The sequence below is a fragment of the Neodiprion pinetum genome, chromosome 2 (assembly GCF_021155775.2).
Source record: "Neodiprion pinetum isolate iyNeoPine1 chromosome 2, iyNeoPine1.2, whole genome shotgun sequence".
Taxonomy (NCBI): Eukaryota; Metazoa; Arthropoda; class Insecta; order Hymenoptera; family Diprionidae; genus Neodiprion; species Neodiprion pinetum.
This window is the reverse complement of record NC_060233.1, coordinates 8,583,419-8,608,448: the sequence shown is the minus strand read 5'-3', so window position 1 is coordinate 8,608,448 and position 25,030 is coordinate 8,583,419. Positions and strand designations below refer to the sequence as shown.

Sequence of the window (25,030 nt, the reverse complement as noted above, 5' to 3'; positions counted from 1 at the left end):
TCTCAGGTCTCTGCAGTCAGCCTTCGTGCCAGCTCCGTACGTATTGTTGATGTGCCACGTATCGCCGGTATAACACACTAGACGCGATATCGTTTTGTTTTCTAGTTACTCGTACCTACTGTGATCGAGAGTCCGCCTTCTACTTTCGGCGAGCACGACCTTTTCTGACAAAGCGTCGCGCTCAATTTACACATTTTATATTTTTATTATACATCGGGATCTCGCGGTGTCCTTCGGTCGTTCACGCGTTATTAGCTGCCCTCTCAAGTCGCTCAAAATCCCCTCTCCTTCGCCCTTTACGAGGCTGCATATTTTACGAGGCTAACATGCAGGGTTCGACTGTTTTTTAGCATCCGGTCAAGGAGGTTCTATTTCAGCGGTAAGTAATCGGATCACATATATTTTACGATATCGCCCTACTAGCGGGTTGCAATACTAGATAATCCATGTATGCATGCAAATACATACATCGTATGTATGTACACAGCGAGCGCGTGTCGCGCGACTGCAAGGTGCGCTCATTGTTGACCCTTAACGAGCCGAAATTGTTCCTGTTGTTACAATCCGACCGATATCCTCAATTACAATATCACATTATCAAACGTATTAAGCCGGTCGGATAATTAATGTGTGTACCACGGCATGATGCTGAAAATCGATAAGTCTACCGTTGCTTACGTGTGCTGCGTGTATGTATGTTGAGATAAACAAAGTAAACCGCGCTTCGAGCAGCTGAGCGGCTTTCTAATACAACGTATTTACCACACACTCTCGCAGTCATGCGGGAACACACGTTGTGGAACACCTGTGTGGAATATATTTAGCGAGACATTCGTGCTGCGAAAATCACACAAAACCCTGACGAAAATTATTTCTACAATTTTCTACCAATTTTAGGGAAATTGGGACATTTCGTAAGATTTTGTAAAAATAATTATTCGTGTACAAAATTGTAAGTATTCATAGTTTCTCGTGAAAACTTGTATTTTTTTAATAATAAATCTACAATGTACGACAATTTTTAAAGAAAATTAACAATTTATTATGATTAAAGTATACATATTTACTAAATAATACGAAATGTTTAAATTTCTGTAAAAATTCTTAGTACTATAAATTTTCACCAACGATCCCACTGTAACTATGAGCGTGCTGTACACTATCGTCGAAATCTACTTATAGCATTCTATTCCTCTCTGATTTTAAATGTGTCGACACGCGGCCAGGAGGCAATGATTCAGCAGAGCAGATGCAAAACGTTTGCGAGGATGAAGCTAGTATCGTTACTGTAACGATGCGTGTTTAGGGAAAATCTCTAATTCGCACCTTTGAGACTTTCCGAAGTTCTTAGTAAACCATTATAAACAAAATATATACTGAATAGTGACTTTTTCTCTCCTGATGTATCGTTACGTTAACGTTAATAACTTCAGCCTCATGAATGTTTCTAGGTAACATAGTTCGTGCTGAACTCCGAATTCGCAATATTGCGTGGCCTTTGGTCTATTTGCCTCAGTTAGTCGATTCGATTGTCTGATAATTGGTCAACTCCGACTCGTGTGTATTTGTAAACGAGTAAGATCGCGTGCGAAGTGTCAATTGTCGCGATACAAGCTTGTAAATAAGTCGTTACCCTCACAGCTGATCGGTGGTATAACACGGGTCCTGTTAAACGGGTAAATTTCATCATATTGAAGTTAGTAACGTTATCGTAACGATTCATACTGAGGAAAAACGGTCATTCCGCTATTTTGGAATTGTCTGAAATTCAGTAAACCGTAATAAAACAAATCACACTCATATTTAGAGACGAATAGTCGAATAAAAACGTGTAGTATTTTGATTTTTCTCATTTCGCGTCAATCGCGATTACATTATTTTTTATAACGTGTATAACTAAACACGTTCGTTTTCATGCTCTGACTCTATGTCAAGGTCGGCATTTATTTACTCTGTTCACTCTCAACGTTTACCTATGCCATTTCTCTGTTAAATACTTGTGCGCACAAGTGACTCGACGAAAATTTGGCGGACGACAAGCGATTATGTCGATGGATTATTTACTCCTTATATAATTATTATCTATTGAATTTTCCGGAAATATTCCCTCGACGAAAAGGGGGGAAAAGATAAAAAAAATACCCATCGACGAGGCGCCGAGGTAGATTTAAACGAAATTAAACCACCCTGACGCATGACGCTGAGACAACTGCATCGCATACCGGGAACTGATCGATATGATGTGGTGTAATTTTATCGATGGACATTGTTTGAACGAGTAATAGCTTATCATCGGGTGCAGCAAGCTTGCTCGGGCTTGTACGTTAGAGTGGTTCTTAGTGAGGTTGTTTATTAATTTTTACGCTCACAGGGGCTTAAACGCTTACAAATTAATCAAAGAAAGTTCCCTGAAAATTTGAGCTCTCTAGATCAACTCTAAGATAGTCCGCTTTGCGATCGAAGTATCTTGTGGAAATAACGTGGGAAAAACTTTTTTTTCTCTTTGAAATTTTATAAGTCGTTGAGAGATATACCGAAAGTAATGGAAAATTGAACGCTCTACAAAAAACAGCTGATACACAAAATTCGTAAATGATGATAATTAATTAACGAATTTGATTAAACTTTGAACGTTAGTTAACATGTGAATTTTATGCATCAGAGTTTTTTTCGCAGAGCATTTAATTCTCTACAAAAATAACTATTTTTCATTATATTCCGGTTTATTTGTCGAGGACTTGTAAAATTTCAAAGAGCAAAACCCGTTTTTTCCCACAAGGAAAAAAGCAAAAAATATATATTTTTGTTTTCAAAGATTGTGAAACGATTATTCAGTTTTATTTGTCATTAAAAATATTTTACAGTTTCAATGTAATTTATGCATTTAACAGTATGGATTTTCACTCGAGATTTTACGCACTTTGTTATTTATTTCTCGTCTTGCGTGTTATTATTCACATTTATTCAGCTAGTTATTGTTCGTGAAAAACCGGTACTATGAAGAAAACAACCAGTCTCACAATTTAAAGCCCCACTTCATCTCTGTACTACAATTTGAAGTGAATATAATACAACGGGGTGCGCAACTTCGGCGAATTATAAGTGGAAAAATACTGGATTATATGCGTAGATCATACCGCCTCTATAAATAGAGGTGGAAAGAGAAACGGCGAGGGAATGCGAGAGAAAGATTTTGTGTTAGATTAGATCGCAAATATTTTCTTCATGTAGTTCCTACAAGTTGCGAGGTGTATCTGCATACAGATCGATAGAAGTCTGAACAGTGAAGTTGAACCTAATTTTACCGATACGAACATGTATCGTCGTAAAAAGATGTTTCAAACTTACGAATCTCAAGCGAATGCTTCTGTCTAGTGATTATAAATACCGTTAGATTTAATTCAGTGTATAGTTGTTCAATCATTCATTGGGATGACTGTTTTGCTGACTGTAGTCTCATATTGTATACCTACGAGTAAACAAACGTTTTGGGAGAAATAAGCTAGCTTTTTATTAGAACGATGGGAAATTGGGAGTTGATGGGAAATGTATACGGGGCACTCCATAACACTTCGGCCTGGGTCTGACCCTTGACCTCTCGGATTGGGCCCGCGATTTTTTATGTAATTATTCTCACTTTCAACGACACGCGGTTTTTTTTTACAGTTTTTGCGACTCTGTTTGAATTTTGTACAATTTTTCAAAACGACTTCAGTATGACGAATCCAATTCAGAAAATTTGGTGTAACCTGATTTCAGATTCGTAATCGCCAACTCCAAAAGCCATAGAATACTATCTTGTTACAAAAGTTGACTCGGTACAATAATGTGTGACTCTGAGGATTAAGATAATCGATAATTCGTGAAAAAACAAGCATTAATTCATTAAAGTTGGAGAAACTCTATTAACACAAATTCAGTCCCCAGTCAACGTCAGTTTGATCGTTTAAACTTCGGGATTTCAACATTGTTTTATTTTTGTCAATTTAGTTTTTATTGGAACTTCAATATTGTGAGAGAATAAAAATAGCATTATGAAAAGACTAAACATAGAACGATGAGAAATTCGAAAAACTACGCAACTGTTCATCTTTTTTCCCCCCCGAGGATTGACGTCACCTGCAGAGCAGAGGTCTCGTATTTAAGACCGAGTAAACTTGGGCTCGCAATATTTTTAGGTCAGTCACACGCACGTTGTACTGTCTATAAAACAAGCGTGAGAATACGCGAGCAGCAGAAAGGTCTTCCAATCGCGCGTTGACGCGTAAATATTTCGCGGTAATATCAGGATTTCGAATTATTCAGCCAATCCGATTTTTCTGTACAATAAAAAAAAAAAAAAAAAAAAAGAAAGTGATTTTAATGAAAATGGAAAATCGGTGATAGTCTTAAGGACGTATCAAGCGTACGGTCCGGTCAAACAGCTGTAAAAATAGAAGTGTGATATAACGATGATTCGAAAGTGAATCGAGTTGAATTTAGGTAATAAAAATATTGTCTTAATTTGGTAAAGAAATTTAAAAAATCGTCACTAACAAGACATCGATTTCAATGAAGTAGGGCTCATTTTGTCGGTAAATGAATTCTCTGCAAATTTACAAAATCAACTTTTGGGTAAGGATGGAGTATTTTTTATCAAGGCAATGGTTTGCTGTTCATTACTCATAATTATTTTATTAATCCTGTTCTTTTGATCAACTAAAAAGCTTAATAGAACATATGACTTTATTGATTTGTAGAGGAAGCATTCGCGATCAAGATGAGAACTAGTTCATTGAAATCGTTGGAACGATCCAAGCTTTTTAGAAATGCTTGGAATACTGGCATCTTTTTAAACTCATTGATAGTTATCATATTGTACCTGTAATTTATAGATTATGTAACATATATTTATGTTAAAAAAAAAATTTTCTGTTCTAAGGGAATATTATTTCACCTAAATTTAAGTCGGTGCACCTTCTGATCTTCGTTACCTGCGATCGGTAAGTACGGTGCGGAAAAAACGCGGCGATTTAAAAGCAAGATAAGAAAAGGTTCGGCTAGATGGCGCGGAGCTAACTATGGCATACAAATCTTATTCAACGTCGCATAATGTGTTTGCTCGTTGATAAGGGTTTTTTTTTTTTTTTACACGACGACGCTATGCGGTACTTTTGTAAAATTATGATAAATGTTTAAGAAATAAATTGATTCAATTCAAGTCCGCTATAAAAGTCGGAGTTCTGAAGCTTCGGGATTTTTTTCGCTTCTTTGATTGAAGCAAAAAAAAAAAAGACTGTATCAATTAACGGATATGTGAATCGATTTTTAAGCAAAGTTCGTAGTCCTCATAATTTTTGTCGAATTTTAAAGTACGTGAAGGATGAAGATGGGTATACCTGAAATTAATAAAATTCAGCAACATTGAATGTCTTTGATGTACAGTTTACTATTGATAACTTATTCCAGTTGTAGAACATCTACTTTGGAAAAGAGGTTTAATTTCGATTGTACGAAAGATTGTAGGATTGTAATCAGCAATTTGTATGAAAAAAGAAATTTCGTTTTCCTACGCTATGAATCTTTTTGATAAATTTTTTTCACTAATAAAGAAATACTTTAAGGAGAAATTACGATGCAGAAAAATCACTCCATTCGTTTTTATTCATAAGAAATTTCAATGTAGCTGGTGAAGTGAAGTAATGCGGCAGAAGTTTTTGTTAAATCTTCCATACGACGTATTTTTTCGTATAACGACGTAATTATATTCGTATAAAGATGAAGAATAGGAAAGAGATGGAAAAATAAATTAAGCTATAAACCTATAAAGCTTATGGAAAATCACTAAAGAAACAATAATCATCCGGCGCTAATTCATAAATACGTATGCATACAGGGTGGGCGAAAAAACCAAACCAATTTAAAACACGAATAAAATCCAAACGCGACGATGGATTTTTAAAATCTTTTCTTTTTTTTTTTTTTACTTGAAATTAGAAGAATTATTAAAGAACGTTCAACTTAATTTCCAACGCGTTCGGATTTTATCAGTGTTTTAAATCGGTCCGTGTTTTTTTTTTTTTTTTTTTTTTATTCTGGCCCGCCCTGCACGTACACAAAACGTGTGAATTACTGTGATTAGGTCAGACTGTGCATAAATTGGACCTTACATAATTGGTTCCGGCGTTTTGGCCTGATTGAGACCCCGCCTAGCTCTCGGCAAATTTTGATCAGCATTCATTCGTCGATCCACCTAGAATGTAATCAAAAACGCGGAAGCACTGCGGTGCGGTACTTGACGTCTTTTTCTCCCCCCTTTTTTCTCTTGAAACCACATTGTTTTATTTTTCATTCGCATCCATCTTACGCAAAATCGCAATTATCGCTCATCCATTGTATATTAAAATTTCCGTTTGTTGATTATTCAACATTCCTTACATAACACCGGATTTCAGGTATATAATATCTATGGCAATAATAAACGTAACAATAACATCAAACATGGCAGTAATTTAACAATACGAAGAAATAAAATGATGAAAAACAATAATAATAAGTTTAATTGAAGGGGAGGTTGGCGTTTGGTTATAATAATATTGTGACAGCCTTAGAGCTTGAAATCTTTAAGTATTTCTGAATGGCGCTGACGCAAGACAAGCTTAACTGCTTTTATTCATGTCCAATTATTGTCTGTGCGTATGAAAGGTCAACAAAAGTTGGGCTGGTAGAAGACTCGCCATATACTGACCATTCTTAAAATATACAAGCACAACTTCCCTTGGTTATATATATATATATGCATATATATTATACGCATCGTCGACATTGATATTCGACCTTAGACCATATCTCGAACTTGTTTGAAACGGATACGTGCTGTGACGATCTTGGGCGAAGTATTCAATTTATTGGAAATTCGATGGATTTTTATCTACAAGTTTTTCAACCTTAGAAATTTTTTCTACCCCTGCGGTACATAAGAGAGAATGAGAACAATTTTTCTGATTATGCATGTTAAACTACGGTAAAAAGTTTCGAGTATACCGAAGAGTTGACATTTCACAAATTTGAGAGTTTTATTTATTTATTTCTTTTTTTTTTTTCTAAGAATTTACAATCGTTACGTGAATTTTCCGTCACGGGTATAAGCTTTGATGTTTAATTTATAGTATGCGATAACTGTGGAAACTAATCGTCACGTGTATTATTTGAAAGTGAGGAAATATTATTACATAAGAATTTTCAAGCATCTCTCATATAAGATGTCGTAAAATAATAATTACTTCTAAAGCGTCGTGTACAAAAATACCGTAATTTTTCTATCATCTTTTTTTTTGCAAGATTTTCTATCACACCTCTAACGAGCACCTAGTATAGTACAGAAGAAATCTTTTATAATACTTATGACCGATGTAATACGATACGTCGCATATCTTCTAGAAGAGACGCTTAGACCTCTCGGTGACCCGAGAAACGCCTGGCCCAGATAATATTCGGCATAATATATACAACAGTGTTATTATATATGTACAGAGTAACAAACTTAGCCTCGAGTTTATTCGTTGCTGTCCTCTTCGGTTGTTTAAAAGAATAGTGCTGACTTTTAAGAAATAATTTCAAACGTACTTAAATTTTTCGATTTTTAACAAGGTCTCGGGTTCTCCACTATCATCGCAAAAGGCATTTTATCAATTTTTCGAGAGTCTTCGAAGGAATAAATTTTTTCACTTTTTTCTTAGCCTTTTTTATAGATTTCCTTGACAGTGAATTCAATGATATATAGCGTTATACTTTATACAGAGGCATAAACCACCTCCCATGCAAAGTTACGAAAAGTGAAGGTTTGCACAAGGATCGGTCAGTATCAACTGTAATAAGCGACATAAGCGACCTTAAACTGGCCATGAGCCAGTCCTTGAACTTCCCCTTCTCACACTGCAGGTTCCAAGTTCATAGAGAAAAATAAATAATAATATCAAATTAGAATTTCGAACTACAAATTGAGATTCGTGACTACCGATTTTAAAGCCTTCGAATACCATGTTACATGAAAATATGACGAGTTTTTTTTTTTTTTTATTCCGAACCACTGTAATGGATCCATCATCATAAATTTTCGAACTCTGACCTTGGATTCGTTATCGGTGACTCAAAAAAGCTCCGCCTATCGATTTCTACCAAAATCGGATTATTTTTTAGACTTTTTTCCTACCATATTGGATCGCCAATAGAGTTGATTCTATAGACCTTTAAACTTTGAGATCTAGTAAGAACTCAACTTTTCATCCTCGGGGTGGTTACAATAACTTGCCTTTTTTTTTTCACTGAAACCAGAGAAATGGTAAGTTCAAAGGAGAGAAAAAAAAGGAAAAACATTATATTTCCTTGTAGGAGGATCCGGATCACCATTTTATCATTGAACTTGCGGAATCTGAAAACTATGTACTCGATGAAGTCTATCGCCGATGAAGTAATTGCCTTGTTTTATCTTCAGGTACTTTATTTTTATCCGACGAGGGTAGGTTGCATTACATGATAATACAATGTAAGTAATGGCAGGTTACAAAGATCTTTAGTTGAATATTATCTCATCATGAAAACGCGTTTTATATAATGCAGGACGGATTAGACCGATTTCAATTTTTTCTCCAACATCACGAATCCTGTTCAGCCTTCGTATCAGAGAATTTAATACGTAAAAGTCGCAGACCCAACAAGAACAAAATTTGATTAACTCGTAATTCCCGGATTGCCTTGGGCAATGGAATCATTAACGTTATGATACATCGGAATCTCGTCGACTTCTGTATATCTTAGAGTTGTATTATTACTGCGTAAAAATTGTTGTAAATTGGTAGAGATTCAGCTTCCAGAGAAATTAGAGTTGTTATTTTATTCCTAACCGTGATAATCCGTGTTTAAACTATGATAATCGACGGTTCACAATTCGACGTTTATACTATACACTAATATTCGTGGTAATTCAATTACCGACTGGAGTTGATGATCTGCAGCTTTTACTCGTATCATCGTGCCAACTGCTGTAGGAACGACCTCGTAGGCGTACTTAATGCGAACGATGGATGTCAAGCGGTTATTCCACACTCGAGTTGCGAGTAACTACTTACTCGGGAAATGTTTTAATGATTCGACGAAAGAATGATGTGAATTTTAGAGAATTAGATTAACCAACAGCGTCTGCTGATAGGAAGTTGAAAAAGAGAGGGCGTGCGTCTAACGAAAACTAGCTCTTGGATGTATCTGTCTACGTAGTAATAACGCACGCTGGAATGATACGCTGAATTCGTTTTATGTTAATTTGAAAATCGGCTTTTCAGCGATTTTCTCTGTTTTTCTACAACCTCTGTACTTACGCATAACATGCAAACAAATAAACAATAGTATACTCGTGTCTTATCTGCCAAAAGAGATAGTGTAATCAGCTTTTGTTCTTGATTGAACTCTGGTCTTTACGTCCGTTTACCAAGCGATGCAGTTGCTGCTGCTGCCGGGGATAAGGTACGGTAATCAAATGTTGCATACTGCGCGTTTCTATCTACAATACAACGAGCCAAAGTCATTGCTTCCGATGATTGTATCAACAATAGGGTTCGTTATCCTCGAACTGGTTGTCCAGGGTGTAGTTACTGTTCAGAGGAATCTCGGAATGCCCGAAATTATCAATCGCAAAGTTGGAACTGGTTCAGGGGAAATATCAGGCTGAAGTTTGCACCATTATCGTAATGATGTCCCCGTAGAAAAAGTCCTGGGATTACCTGAAATTTAACAAACCGTTGATACAGCATCGACAAACTCGGATTTTGTAAATTCAACTTTTTCAGTTATTCCAAATGTACGAAATATCATTTTTTTGATTTAACGTTTCGATACGTTAACGTTGCTAGTTTCAGCCTCTTGGGGAAATGACGGATTTAGAATTTACGGCCTTGGTACAACTTGGGGAATACCATGGATGGTTTTTTTGCGGACGTGAATCAGCAATGAACCGAGGAACGGCGAAACCGATTATGGCTGTAAAGGAAGTACAGCGAATGTAATTCTGTTATTATTGTATAATTCACTGGATTATCGTGAATCATTATATGTATAATGATATAAATTATACATACCATACGGTGGCACAGTACTTGAAGTGTCAAGTCCAAGTTGTTGCAGATCTTACAATTTTGTTTTTACACATTTCACACGGTTTGTACACGAAATAAGAAATGATGTTGAAGCTACATTGCGACAACAGTGAAACTGTGTTTATTTGTTTGCTGCTGCCTCATATTCTTTACGTAAACAATATCGTGTTTATTAACCTAATCAAACAATAAAAAATTCATGACAAATGTAACAATGTTTTTTGTTTCAATACAAACAGTGAAGTAAAATTTACCGTTTATTTCTTCAATCACAGATTCATCTCAAATTTTTAACACAGATTTCTTGGATAAATTATTCTCTTAATCTGGATATCAGACTGTCTTATAATCATCGAATATTGCTTACCGGCGAGTATAAGAAAAAGTTGGGAAGTTTAAAAAAAAAATTTGAACCTTAACTTTAACTGGCGGTTTTACATTTCATTTTTATTCTTCTTCCAAACATGAAGTCGAGGCCGACAGGATAAACTACTCAAGAATATTCTATCCAAATTTGAAGTTAGTCGGTTTATCTGCTCTCGAGATATAATCGTGGTTAACGAAAAGCTTGTCACATAGGGTTGACGTCGGGCGGAATAAATTTCCATAAAAAAAATTGGTAAAAGCAAAGAGTAATTGAATCAAATTAATCGTTATCTATAATAGATGTAAATTCCCGAACTCCATGCCTCTGGCCAATTCACCAATTTTTTCACCATGGGAAGAAACTTCGCCCCGTCCGACACCCTGCTAATTAGGAATATTCGATTCTGAATCGATGTTTTGTACCGATTCTCCACCATTTGATTTTCGCGAGGATCGATTTTTATAGGCTGGAATCGATTATTTTACGTACTTCCGTGTTGCGGGTTGCGGGTTCCAAGGCAACATGACGATGAAAAATTTTATTATACCGAGGCACGTGAAAATATTCGAGTGCGATAACGCCGCACTTAATTCGGCCAATATTTGCGGGGCCGTCTTAGGGTTTGTATTTTGGTTATTCGCTTGGCTTTACGTTTCGATCATTCGCTTAGTTTGGAGTTTGGCTTTTTTGGGGCACGTGTCATGAAAACATGAATTTGCAACACGATCTTTATCAGAATCGATTTTCACACGTCGATTTCTTACAAAAGATTCGAATATTTCCATCCTGCTTAGCTTCCCGCGTCTGGAGATGCGCAACGAGGATGCGCAGACGCGTGAACGTGCACGCGCTTTTACTTCGGCGGATCGAAGAACGACGCGAAGAAGTGGGGCGATTGAGAAGCGAGTGCAAGCGAGTGAACGCTCGCGCGGCCGCGTGCGCTGCTCGGCTATAATCCAACGAGTGTCAGTATTCGCCGCGCAGTCCTGACAAGTGTTCACTTTCTTCGCGCGCCGTAACCGCAACTTTCGTACCGTCTCTGAGACGACTCTGTTTACGATTTTCCTGCCCAATTCCGATTTGCAAAAACGAAGGGACGGGGCGTGTGAGGTGTGACGTATTTTCCGGCGATTCTACTCGATAAGAAAATTTCGAAAATCAAGAAAGAGAAGTCCCGTTGGTGAGCAGACTTGAAACAAGAATTCACTTCCAAAAGAACGCTCCGTGTTGTCAGACTGTATACAAACGTAAAAGATCCAATGTGCACAATCGTTCGTTGTCTAAACTCGACGTAACGGCATCTGCATGTTGACGCAAAGGTGAAGAAGTATCGGTATTATTAACTGGTTCAACCGGTCGCTGAAATCGTTTTACCAAGTGCAGAAGTTGGAGTAAGGCACCTTTGGTAGACCTTGTGGTCCCATTCTAAGGAGACGATACACCCGGCAGAGTAAAGTTTTGGCAAGCTTAGACGCAACCTCTTCTGCCCAACGACTTACGGCATAAACATTCTACCGACTGTAACCAGTTTCGTGAAAGGATTATAACCGTACAGTAGTTACCTTATACCAACTTTTCAAGTGCTTCGCATGTATAAGACATCGGACTACCTTGCGGCAGTGATTATTGTCGTTACGTACCGTATACGCGCATCGCGATGCATCTATGAACAGTTACGGATTCACCACGACAACTGCTGCATCGACGGGTTTTGATCAAATTTAAGTATTGCTGCTGTTGCTGCTGCTGCCCCATAATGTTTGCAGTGTTAAAGTTATGCGAATCGGATTGTGTATTTTGCAGGACGGTGGATCTAACTTGAAATGTTGCAACAACAGATGTTTTATTATTTATGTTTATTAGTTGTCCGTTGAAATTGGATCGGACAAGTTCCCCTGAACAATAATTCCGCCACCCTCTCACCCTCGGCATTTAGCAAACGCGTCGTAACCTGCACGGAGGATACTGGTTTTTGGCGATCTGATTCGCGTGTGCAGCATCGCGAGTTCCGAACAGTCTTCATTCCCCGATTCGTGCAGCCCTGAAGAGAGACTCAGGAAAATTATTATCACCGACTTTGATAGCACGTGCACTCGACGAGAAATGGTTTGTTGAATTTTTTTCACTCAATTTCAAACTCTCATTATTAATTATCAAATAAAAGGGTTTCTCCTCGCGATAAATCGAACACCCCACGACAAATATTTGACCTCCGCGAGAAAGCTTGTATATTATCCGAACGTGTGCTGTACCGGCGGCTAAACCATTGGCACTTCTCTTTCACGATGCCGGGAGACCGACGGATTGATAAAAGGTGACGATATTGTCTGCCGCTACTGTTGGTTCGTTTTGTTATCGCGATAAGAGGACAGCGTAATGTGTTTGTATACACGAATTCACGTCTTTGGTAAACTGTTCGCGAAAATATCCTCATCTTCACTGTTTCGGCATCTGACAGAAGGCAAAGGCGTAACTTTAGGGTAATCAACGGATAATGCGTGATGGAAGTTGAAAGTCGTTGACACGATTTCTTCGAACATGTTAATTGAAATGATAGTGTTGATTTGGTTATCATTACGTCTGGAAGCTCGTGAGTATAATCATCAACATAATTCAAACACGACGCAGAACGAATGTTGATCACAGAAAAGTATATTTGAACAGGACTTGGCTGACTTCGGAAATCTTCTTGTTTCGGTAAAGTAGGCAATGCCAAACGTTCTTACTAACAGTACCAACTGATATTTTGTGTATTTCGATCGAGGTAAGATACTCTTCGCACCATTCGATCTTTCGAAATATCCTCATATGCAGACTCTGGAAGGTTTCACCGAACGACTTGCAACAGTTTGCCACACGGCTTGTTTCAAGAAGGAAGCATCGTCGCGATCTCCGATATCAAATGTCTACGCGTGTCTTATCTCGAAGAGCGAGACGACACCGTGAAAGCCGAATGCCTCGAGCATATTGCGATCATTCCTGTTCTCAAGAATTAACCTAATGCATCGGAAGGCAACCTGACCTTATTCGTTGACTCGATATTCTCTCGAACACATCGGGAGGTTGGATTGGTTACGAAAATTATTGATTATTGAGGTCTGGGATCAATCGTGCATGTGTAAGGAGTTGCGGCTTGTTGTGTTAATTACGGCACCACGTGAGCGTAGTTTATCGATTGATACTGATGATTGCAATGGCGGTGACGAGATTCATTTATATGCGTAATAGTACGCTTTCAGCGCAGATAATTTTAAAAGATCGTTTGTCGTACGCGGCAAGTCGAACGCGCTGACGTTGATACTATCAGCTCCGTGGAGTACTCTCGAAATATGTCTTCTCACTTATGATAAGAAGCTTTATCGTTGGTGTTGTATTTGACGCGATATGAAACGGCTCTACGAATCATATCAAATCCCCACGTTTCTCGATCAACGCCGAGACCAAGAGAGACCATGTCTAGAGGTGGAAGAAGTTGAACTATAACCGGACTTTGTGGCCGGCTGACTCTCTTTTACGCGTATGTTTCGTCTGCTCTTTACAGAACCATCGGAAACCATTTGCCATAGAATTTTGTTCATATATTCGTAGAAATAAGAAATTTTGCTTAGATTGTGTTCAGGCACTATGACAGTAAGGTTCTTTTGTTTCGTCGCGCAGACGTGTGAACCCAATGTAGGACATTGTCTTCGACATTATCTTATTGACGCCGACTGATACTTACTTTGTTATCTTTGGCTTTTCGCCACGTGGTACTTCAAGGCCAATGGTCAACGGTACGCGAAGACTTGAATTATAGATAGAGAGAATATGGTTCGTTTGGAGTCTTTTTATGTTTGGTACTAAGATCTTGACTTAGGGACGAGTTGTTGCAATCGTCATTTCAAGCCTGGTTGTTTAGCCTCGAGTATTCGGTTTTCGATTTCTCATATATTCACTTCACTTTACCAACGATCGAGATAGTTGCAATAGGTACTATTTTCCTTCGGTGTCTGCTATTCTAAGCATGTAGCTTGTCATCATAAACTCTGGTAGACAAGAGATTGTCCAAAGCTCGACTGATTCGGTACGATTTTAATAATTTTGGAAACTATAGAGAGTAAATAGGTATGTAGACGTATATAGGATTTTGGAAACAGGAAGCAAGGCTTGTGCGTATCGTCAAATGACTAATACCTAAATGTTCATCACACTTGCGTGGGTTGAGTCAAGCAAGCATTTGCCGTCATAGTAATCGAGGAATTACCCCGTCGATCTTCTTCGTGACCGGAAGTATTTAGCTGGAACTTTTAACCAGCCTCGTGCGCAGAGTCGAAATTTAAATGACACAGCTGCTGACATTTTTTACAGCTATATTTTCAAGAGTAATCTACTGCTGAAGGTTGGACTAATTAAATAACAAAATTAGATTCGACTCAGTTTAAAATTGAATCTTGAAAACATAAGGAAAGACCTCTGGTTAATTATCGGACGAATTTGTGACGTGATGAGATATGACATAAAGAGGAGGTAAAATCTAAGGAGTACGATACCGACGTCAAGATGGCGTGAGGCTTGCAATGTACGTCCGTGTTGAGTCTGCAGCCCGAATGGTTAAATCCTTAAATTGGTAGCAACTCAATCACAATGAAGTCCGCTTACAATCGCCAACTCTAACTACCCGCAACCACTGACTGACCATACTATCCGGAACATCTATCGTCCACTTACTTTATACATAGGTGCATATAGTTGTGAATCAACACTCGGAGAATAAGCATGTGTAATCGCAATGTTCGTACAATATTTATTCGCATAAGGTACCGTAGAGGTTCTCGCAAGAACAGCATCTGTTCATTTTTCCTTCATAACTGTTATCATCCCTTGCGTGTTGACGTAAATAGGGAGAGGATCGTGCTGCTATTAGATGGTATTCTCATTTGTCGATTTGTTTCGTGTCTTCGTCCAATCTCTAGGGAGGAATGCGGAATACTTGTCAATACCTGCGGAAATGAGTCCCCAAGGTCTTCAACCGAAGAACCGTTCTTGGTAGCAATCAATGCAAAGATCGCTGAGAGAGTGTAAATCATTAAAACTTGTTACTTGTACCATGTATCATATGTACCTGCGGGGATATCGCGATCGAGATTATAATAAAATACAGCTTATCGTTCATCGTTGACATAGAATTTGTTCTGTAGTGGAATTTCGTTGTGAATTGATTATAATTGTGTTATTCTGTATTTGCGATAAAAGACCTTGGTAAGACCGGAGCGAAGTAATTGGTGTTGGTTAAGAGTTCCGAAACAATAAGAACGTTTTATTATTATACACCTGCGGCTGCTTATACTTTTTAGGTATACAGGTGCCTTTTGGTCCAAAGCCAGCGACCCGAGTGCCCATCCAAATTTATTTTCGTCCCCATATGTATATGTATAATTATATATATATATATATGTATAAATACGATCTCAGATGTTCGATTCCACCTGTAGGAACTCTTTTTAGTATATTACTGATTGAAATTTGCTCACTAACGATCGCACGTCTCGTTTCTCATGGTGTGTGCTTATAGCTCCTTGAGAAATTTTTTCTAAACGATATAATAACGGCGGCCTTCTTGTTGTACGCGTTATAATTATTTAGCGGTATGACGACTTTTTCAGGTATATCCAACGTACGCAGAAGCGTTTATAACGAAATGTTAAAGTTTGTCTAAATCGCCAATGCCGGTTTTCCATCTAACCTACAAGACCGATGCGTGCTTGCACGGTGGACATCTCGATATTTATTTATGTCGGTAGGTACCGACCATGACCGCAAGGAATCTGTAGATCGTTAGAATCGCTCGGATTACATGTGCCTGACCACTATAATACCGAGCGAGACGAAGGGCGGTGTACAAATAGAAATGGATAGATACTACCTTATGGTTTATTGATCTTTTAGCAAGGAAGGAAAAAGGTAGAAATAGACTGAGAGAAAGTGAGGTTGGGATTAGATTAGGCTGTTGGATTTATTATACGCTGATTGACTCGGAACCAACAGTGTTGAAATTTTATTACGATGAGGCAGACACAGTTTTATCAACATTTTATTGGATACTTACCCTGCAGCTCGTTCCTCGGATCCAACTCGAGGTTTGCATGTAACGTTAGGCTTATACCTGTAGATAAGAATACGATTCAGTAAAAATATCACGTTAGAGTCGCGGTTTTTTGTTCGAATCGAATCTTGAAATATTGTTAAGGCGTTATACGATTATTGTTTTATTTCAGTGCACGTCTGCAGAGAAGCGAAAGTATTGTCCGCCGTATGGGTGCCTGGGATAGAAATTGGTTCGAGGACGTGGGCGTTGGAACGACTCGTCGTGGGTCCGAGAACGTCGGGGTCTGCAGTTGCGATGGTGGCGGGAGCCAAATACAGGATCTACTTCCATCATCACTGTTGCTGCTGCGTCGTCAGTTCACCAGGGAGTTGTACGAGTGGCCGATTCAGCCGTTGTTTAGATCAAGGACGAAATTAAATAAAAAGAAAGAATAAAGGGGAAGATCTAAGAAGAGAATAAATTAAAGTTCTAGAACAAGTAATCCTAATGTTGATAGTAATGGTATGAAGTTTCGCTGTTCTCGGTTACAATCGATGTTGACGTATTGCCTTTAACCCCCGAACGGGTAAGAAGTCTGGGTATATATAACTGCCTTATTTTGAATGAAGAAGATAATGAGTAGGAATAATAAGAGGAAAAAAACGGATACGGTTTGACGATATCGTTTAAAGTATTATTAATCGCGACAAGCGGGTGCGATAATTATTTGGTGCTAACGTGCGACCGTGTGCGTAGAAGGTATTAAAATAATAGCAGAAGTTTGGTAAAGAAGACAAAACAGAATTAATCCAAATATCGTACAGTACAATACTAGGACGGGGGAACAAGGGTGCTGGAAGAGAGAGAGAGAGACAGATCAAAATATACAGAAAGGGAGATAGACACACGGTGATAATAAAATTGCGATACGATTGCCATGGCTGACTGGACGCAGCTCAACGGTCAAACAGACACCATATCTTACGACTCGTCGAACGACAACGGTATACCCAATGCCAAAAATCATCTCGAGGCATCCATCAACGGGGATTACCGATCACAAGTGGCCAAGCATAATGGAAATGTCAAAGCTTCCAGCGAACCGAGCGAGGTGGACCATGAAAAGGAGGATGAAAACGACCCTGCGTATCGCGACGCCGGTGACAATCATCTGGCGGCGATTCTTAACGAAAAACCGTTCGAGAATGAGGGGGTTCGTTACAGTTTCGAGAACGGTGTCACATCCGACAGCGAATGCGAGGGAATCCTGGATCAGAACGATGTCAAGCTGGAAGAATTAGGTGGAATAATCCGGGAGGAAGCGAGGCTGGAATTAGCCCAAAACTCGTCGAAGCGACCGAACAGTCTCTTCAAGGATGAGGTTTTCAGCCCGCGTCACCAATCCCTGGACGAAGCCGCCAAGATCTGCAATGATAAGAGTCGTTCGTACCTCGACAGTGGGGCGGTAACCAGACGGCGTGCTGGTAGCGCGGAAAAATTGGTCAATCGTAAATCGCCCAGGGACGACAAGCAGGTACACCACGTCCAGTTCAACAAGGACTCGAAGCAGTGCTCCGAGGACCCTCATCCTAGCCCCAGTGCTTCGATATCGACATCCAGCTCGAGCAGTTCGGAGGACAATTCGAGTTTGGCCCAATTCTCCGAGGCTAGACCGCCGGACGGTGGTTGGGGATGGGTCGTGGTCGCGGCGTCCTTCGTCGTGAACCTGATCGCCGATGGTATCACCTTCTCATTCGGCGTGATATACGTCGAGTTCCTGAATTACTTTGAGGAGGGTAAATCGAAGACCGCATGGATCGGGAGTCTCTTCATGGCGATGCCGTTGCTCTCCGGACCGATAGCCAGCTTTCTGACGGACAGATACGGGTGCAGGCGGGTCAGCATAGCCGGCAGCGTACTCGCTACTAGTGGCTTCGTCATCAGCTCATTCACCAACTCGATGGGCTTGCTGATATTCACCTTCGGTGTTATCGCCGGCTTCGGATTATCCCTGTGCTACGTTGCCGCGGTCGTAATAGTCGCCTACTACTTCGACAAGAGACGTTCGTTCGCCACCGGCCTTTCCGTCTGCGGAAGCGGCATCGGAACCTTCATATTCGCCCCGCTGACCCAGTACCTGCTAGTCGAGTACGGCTGGCGCGGGACGACTCTTATACTAGCTGGGCTCTTCTTCAATCTAGCGGTCTGCGGGTGTCTCATGCGTGATCTAGAGTGGACGACGACAAGGGCCAAGGCGAAGACCGCCGAGAGGCGGAAAAACCGCGAGAGAAAACGCTCCAAGATACAGAGTTCAAGCGCTGACTCGTTCTCTGGGTCGAGCTCGGCCAAACCGAACAACAACCAGACCTCCCATGACCTCAAACGGAACTTCGCCTCGGCCAGCGCGGTCGGCATCTCCATTGACAATGAACGGGATGATGCTCATGGAAGGAGGTTCTCCAGTCTAGTCACTCTGCCGACCTTCGTTAAAAACGGCGAGAAGGTGCCGCTCGAGGTGCTCGAACTTTTGAGCACCCATAAGAACGTTTATAATGTTATACTACAGAACTATCCCAGTCTTCTCATATCGTCGAGGAGCTTCAGCGATTCAGGCAGACTTCACGAGCAGATCGACACTGTACCATCGGAAAGGTTCGTCGCTGGCTCCAACGAGCAGATAGACTCAAAGGACTCAGAGACGGCCAAGTCCACCGGTGTCCTGCACGTTCACCACGACCAGGTCACCGAGAACTCTAAACCAGCCAGGGACCAGGAGACTACCGCCAACCAAGACCAACGGCATCATTTGGACGCTGCGTATCTCTGGTGGCTCAAGAAAACACATCCAGATTGTCCCTTCCAGAGGGCAGCTATGCTCGATCATACCGCCTCGCGGAGACTGCCGACCGCATACTTCAAGGACATCAGGGTTCATCGGCACAGTCTTACCTACAGAGGAGCCATGCTAAACATCAAACGATATCGTCTTCGCGCCTCGAGCTGTCCTGACATTTATAGAAACTCGATGACTACCATAGCCAAAACGAAAATGGTCTGGTACGCCGGACTCTGGGAGTTCTGGGATCTCATTGTCGACATGCTTGATTTTTCACACTTTGCTGATCCCAGGTTTCTTCTATTTGCTATTAGCAATTTCCTGCTATACACTTGGTACGATGTTCCCTATGTTTATCTAACCGACAATGCTATCGAAGTTGGATTCAGCGAGAAGGATGCCTCCTATCTCATATCCGTTATCGGGATTGTCAACATGGTTGGCGAGGTAGGTTCTCTCGATTCCAATATCTTTTTTTCCTATTTCGTTCACTTCCCATCTTTCAGTCCTGAACTGATCAATCAAACGCTGAAATCAGAGTTGGCTCTCTCAATTCATTTACCCAATTCCCCGCCATTATCCGATAGTAACGATCGTCAGTTTCATTGTCAGACGGTAGATAAGAACCGACGGTATATGAATATTTGAATCTGTTGATCTTCCGTCAATCACGGAGCCGAGGCAAAGCTCTGGACGAATCATTTCGCCCGTTCTGAATCCGGAATTGTGTTTTTTTCATTTTATCGGAAAAGTCAATAAATCTTTTGCTCCGTCTCAACAGCCGAGCTTGTTTCGTCGTAACCCCAATTGGGAATTTTGAATTATTAAGTCACTTTCCTGTCCGGTCTCCAAGCGCGTTTCGGTAAAGCACATGGTGTGTAAGCTCTGTTCCTTTTAACGCTTTGGAAGACCCGAGGCTACTTTTAAAGTTTGCCGGATCCCAAAAACCAACTTCCCCAATCCCTCTCCTGGCGGAGTTAAACAATGTACGTAATTCCGGTTTAATGTTTTACAGATAATCCTCGGCTGGGCCGGAGATCGTGCTTGGGTAAACGCATCCCTGGTTTATGCGGTTTGTATGGGTCTTTGCGGAGCCGTAACCGCGCTGATTCCTCTGGTGGTTCACAATTATTACGGCCTCTGCGCAATAGCCGGTGCATTCGGGTTGTTCATAGCGGCGAATTACAGCCTCACCAGTATAATCCTCGTCGAGTTGATCACCCTGGAAAGGTTTACCAACGCCTATGGTCTTCTGCTGCTCGTTCAGGGTGTCGCCAATCTCATCGGTCCTCCACTTGCTGGTAAATTTTTTCACAAGGTCAAAAACAAAAGTTACTTTACACTAAAGATCGACATTCATTCGAATCTGTTTTTCACAGGTTGGCTGTACGACATCACGGGGACTTACAATCTCTCCTTCTATTTATCCGGATTCTTCATCGCTCTCAGCGGCGGTCTTCTAGTTATCGTACCGTTGATTGAGAAATATCGCGAATGGAAGGCTGAAAGCTGGGAGGAAGTTACTCCCGAAGTGACGAGCCAGGACTTCGAGAAAATGAACAGCGTTTAGAGCACCTTAGCACACATTATATAGTAATTTTGTTCCAATTAATTTATTATTTTCTTTTCTACAATGCATTTGCAGCGTTCTCAGTTTATGATCCACGATTCATGACGTACAATCGCTGCATAGAGCGAAATTGTAGAGATTTTCGATTCGTTATAGAAGTGATATGTAACGAATATCACAAAAGCCTTGATACTATGTCGTCAAAGCAATGAGGAAGCCTAGTCTTCTTTATTTTTTAAAATTTTTTGTCCACGTATTTGTATACATATATAATAGTAGGAAACCTTGTAATAGACGGAATTGATGATAACTGAATGATTACTGTTATTATTGTTGTTATTATTTAGGTACGTACTAGTATGCTGATGTAGATGATGATTTTTTTCTTTTCCTTTCGATAATAATGTCGCCCTACATCCTATGAAAACAGAGGTGCGTACCTGCACGTAATGTTCTATGTAGCCTATATACATACCCCGTAGACATATTGTACGTTCGTTACGTAGAGAAAAGAAAGTAAATCACAGTTATTATATTATCATGTATTTGGTTCAAATTGTCGTATATCGAAATGGAAGCGAATAATGCCGTTTCGAAATACATTGTCATATACATACCTAAATATATACGTGTACCTAATTTTAATTAACAATAAGACGATTTTGCGAGTATTCGACGCGACCGGTTTGTTAGTTAGTCCGTGTCCGCGATTATTCACTTGATATTGCTATCGTCAATTTCAATACTACAATATGTATATTCTGATGAAAAAACAAAAACAAAAATAAAGATAATTTGAGAGAAAGAAAAAAGAAGCAAAAACAAGAAAAAAAAAACATTTATCATTACGTAGCTGATTAATTTATATAATACAGAATAATGAAGCTTTCACGCAAGATTTCTGAATTGATTAACTACATTCGAAATACCGATTTTATTAAAAATCTATATATAGGGTACAATATGTCATATATTTCTATTCGGACAATCTATATATTAGATTTACGTGTATTCGTTCGCGGAAAAAAAAGAATATTGATAATAATAATAATTTTTCTTCCACCAATTTTTATAACGAACAAGTCTTAGAAAAACACGTTTGAACATTAAGATCTTAGTCGAATATTTGATAGATTCGAACTTACGAAAGCTATGGATATATCTCACAGGGTTTGTAGCATACATAGCGTAGTTATCGATTCGTATTTTGTTTCATTTGATTTCTTTTATCCATATTACATACCTATATCCAATTCCATATACATAAAACATCATTGCGTACCTTTCTATATTCATAGACCGTTCTTAGTGATATGAATTTTTTACCGTAGTTTGTTACATACGTAGCGTGAAAGAAAAATGATGCATGACAATTTCAGCCGTTTAGCTAGCCTACGGCTTTTTTTTACGTCTCCGAATATGTACGAGAAAAGTTAATCGTACAGTAGTGGTAATAGTAATAATAATAATGATAATAATAATTACAAGATTCAATTAAATACAAAATTTATATAGTATTATATGTAAATACATACACATTGAATTCAATCCTATTGCGAAAAAAATTGGAAGTATAACATGTTACTCATAAAGTATACATATATATATATATACATATATATACATACATATGGTAACTTTTTAATATAATAGCGAGTAGGTGTACACATGATATTATAACGTTATGTACGTAAAAATACACAACAGTAGTATAAGGAGTTGCTCCAGTGACCACGTAGAATAGAAAATCGAAGTGGGGAATTTTTCAAGGTTCGATCGTTCGCTCGTCGCACCGCGTAGGGATTCATATCCTCAATCGAATACTGCGTACTTGTACCCTTAAATTTCTCATTCCTTTATATTATTCATTTAAGGGTTGCAGGATTGAAGATTGCAATCGATGCATGACGTGTAAACTAATGGGAATCAAGATAGTACGTAGATAGTATTGTACGCTATTGTAGGTATCGTAGAAAGAGAAAAAGGGAGAAATTAACACGAAAAAAGATAAAGAGAAACAGGAGAACGCGGATGCGAAATCCGAATGGTGTGATGCGTGTAGACGGTTAGCCGATAGATAACTGATATTTCATCGATATAAGACCCTTCTGAATCTCAGGTTTATTAACTATACTATGTATTGTATACATCACTATAGATATTATGATACGTGAGAAGGAGGAGGAGGAAAATTCGCTGTAGCTATGTAACATGATTAATCAAGTCACATTACGAAAATTACTAAATTATATAATCTACTTAAGTATAGATACACATTACACATGATATACATCGGTTTATTATTACCGGAGGCATTGATTAAAATTTAAAACGCATTGCTTTGTTACCGAGCTATAATATACATATTAACAAAGCAAAATAACGCGAAGGAGAAAGAAAAAGACAATGATCCAATCATTTTTTATCGCCTATTATTATTGATCAGAAATTCAGAGGTTGTACGAGGATAATAATGGTGATGATGATAATAATAACAATGGTGATTCTTTTAAATTCTTAGTTTCTTATGACAGGAAACCTGTATATTTTTATTGTATGTACGCGTTATACATACACGTACCGAAATAAGTACGTTGTAATTATGTTTGGAAAAACAAGAAGAAGCGGAAAAAATACATCCGATTGCCAATATTATTTGCGCTCTCTATTATACAATATATACCGAACAAAAATTATGGCTTTATGTATTTCTAATCTATAACCTTGAAATTATATTCTTTATATTTATCTTTACAATTAACTTTATAAGTTTCATTCCGTACTTATCTAGATTTTGGTCAGGTGGTAACCAAGGCAAAAAAAATTCTCCGGGGCAAATGAATGGTTATATGAACATTGCGATTATATTCGAAGGATAATTGGATCACATAGAAAAGAAGGAAGGCTACCTCGACATCAAAAATCTTGAAGGAATGCGTATTTTTATAAAATGCCTTAGTGAAACTATCATCTAACAATTTCTCTTCCTCATTTTGCAGGTGCCTGATATAGAAATTGAAACTGTTTGCAGCGAAGAAACAATTAATATTGAAAGAAACTTCTGTGTGAATTTCCATGAGACTTGAATTTGAAAGGACATATTTTGAAATTATATCTTTTCACTTCAACGCAATGCTTTGGTATTTACCGGCGACGAAGTTTCAGACATGCAGATGTATGCAGTCTATATAAAAACAGTCACAAGATTTTGTAAGGCGAATAATTGAAGTAGATATCGCTAGAATTGTGAAGCATGCTTGGAATTTAGATTCACAACGTGAATTCGAGATTGAGATGAAATAATAGAATAACCCATGTTTGAATAATTGTTAAGTTAGACGATATTTTATTCCATATGCTTCTATAATGAAATTCAGCACTAAGCATTTCGAACCTTGTATAAAATTTAATAGTCTTTTGACGAATTCATTGATTGAGGTGACATTAAACACCCGAAATGCTTAGATGCCATAACAGTGAACACAGGGAAATCAAAAAGCATAGAAAACGCGGAAGCGAAATATTAAAAACGTGAAAGTTTGCTTTTTGAGGCAGTAATTGGATGCGCTCAGATAGATTTCTTGTGATTTTTTTCCGCGGTTTTCAAATCCGATGGACAAAACTAAAAGTTTCCTTGTTATTACAAAACTTTCCAATTAGCCGAACTTGTTTTGCAAAATGGTTAAACTCGAGTTGATTATACATTATAGTTGAAGAAGTCGACGGTGTTCAAACGTTATCTGACAGACGGTAAACAACGGAGAAAAACGAGAGCATGTTTAACAGTAAGTTGCTAAAAAGTATGCAAATAAGTTTGCTCGCGTATTTTAATTTCGTGAACTGATTAACTTACTAAAGATTGCACTAATGGATTCAAACTTCATTCCGAATTTTTCTTTTTTTTTAAATTTCGTTGTTGCCGAATCGAAACTGTACTGCAAATCTACGGAACCACACATTAATGCAGACACAAAATTTCAGGGACGCTCGAGCTTCTCCAGCCAATTTGCCCAGTGATTCGTTGTTCTTTTCTTCGAAAGTATACTTATCGACCACCTTTTACTCC

General features: G+C 38.8%; 1 protein-coding gene across 2 annotated transcripts; it reads left to right on the top strand.

The window, feature by feature from the left end:
• The first annotated feature begins 5 nt into the window (after positions 1 to 5).
• Positions 6 to 23,616, top strand: LOC124211392 (monocarboxylate transporter 9). Of its 2 annotated transcripts, none has more exons than XM_046610424.2 (4): positions 6 to 379; positions 16,749 to 19,841; positions 20,410 to 20,695; positions 20,774 to 23,616. In XM_046610424.2, exons 2-4 carry the CDS (start codon positions 17,496 to 17,498, stop codon positions 20,962 to 20,964), a joined length of 2,823 nt encoding a protein of 940 aa, XP_046466380.1. In that variant the 5' UTR covers positions 6 to 379; positions 16,749 to 17,495; the 3' UTR covers positions 20,965 to 23,616. The 2 variants fall into 2 exon arrangements, with proteins under 2 accessions (XP_046466380.1, XP_046466381.1); XM_046610425.2 differs by lacking the exon at positions 6 to 379 and adding an exon at positions 11,428 to 12,600.
• The last annotated feature ends 1,414 nt before the right edge of the window (positions 23,617 to 25,030 follow it).

Excerpts from the sequence above, each read along its gene's own strand:
- LOC124211392 (XM_046610424.2), top strand. The coding sequence starts at position 17,496 with ATGGCTGACTGGACGCAGCTCAACGGTCAAACAGACACCATATCTTAC. Across the intron at positions 19,842-20,409 it reads TTGTCAACATGGTTGGCGAG|ATAATCCTCGGCTGGGCCGG; the intron begins GTAGGTTCTCTC and ends AATGTTTTACAG. Across the intron at positions 20,696-20,773 it reads CATCGGTCCTCCACTTGCTG|GTTGGCTGTACGACATCACG; the intron begins GTAAATTTTTTC and ends TGTTTTTCACAG.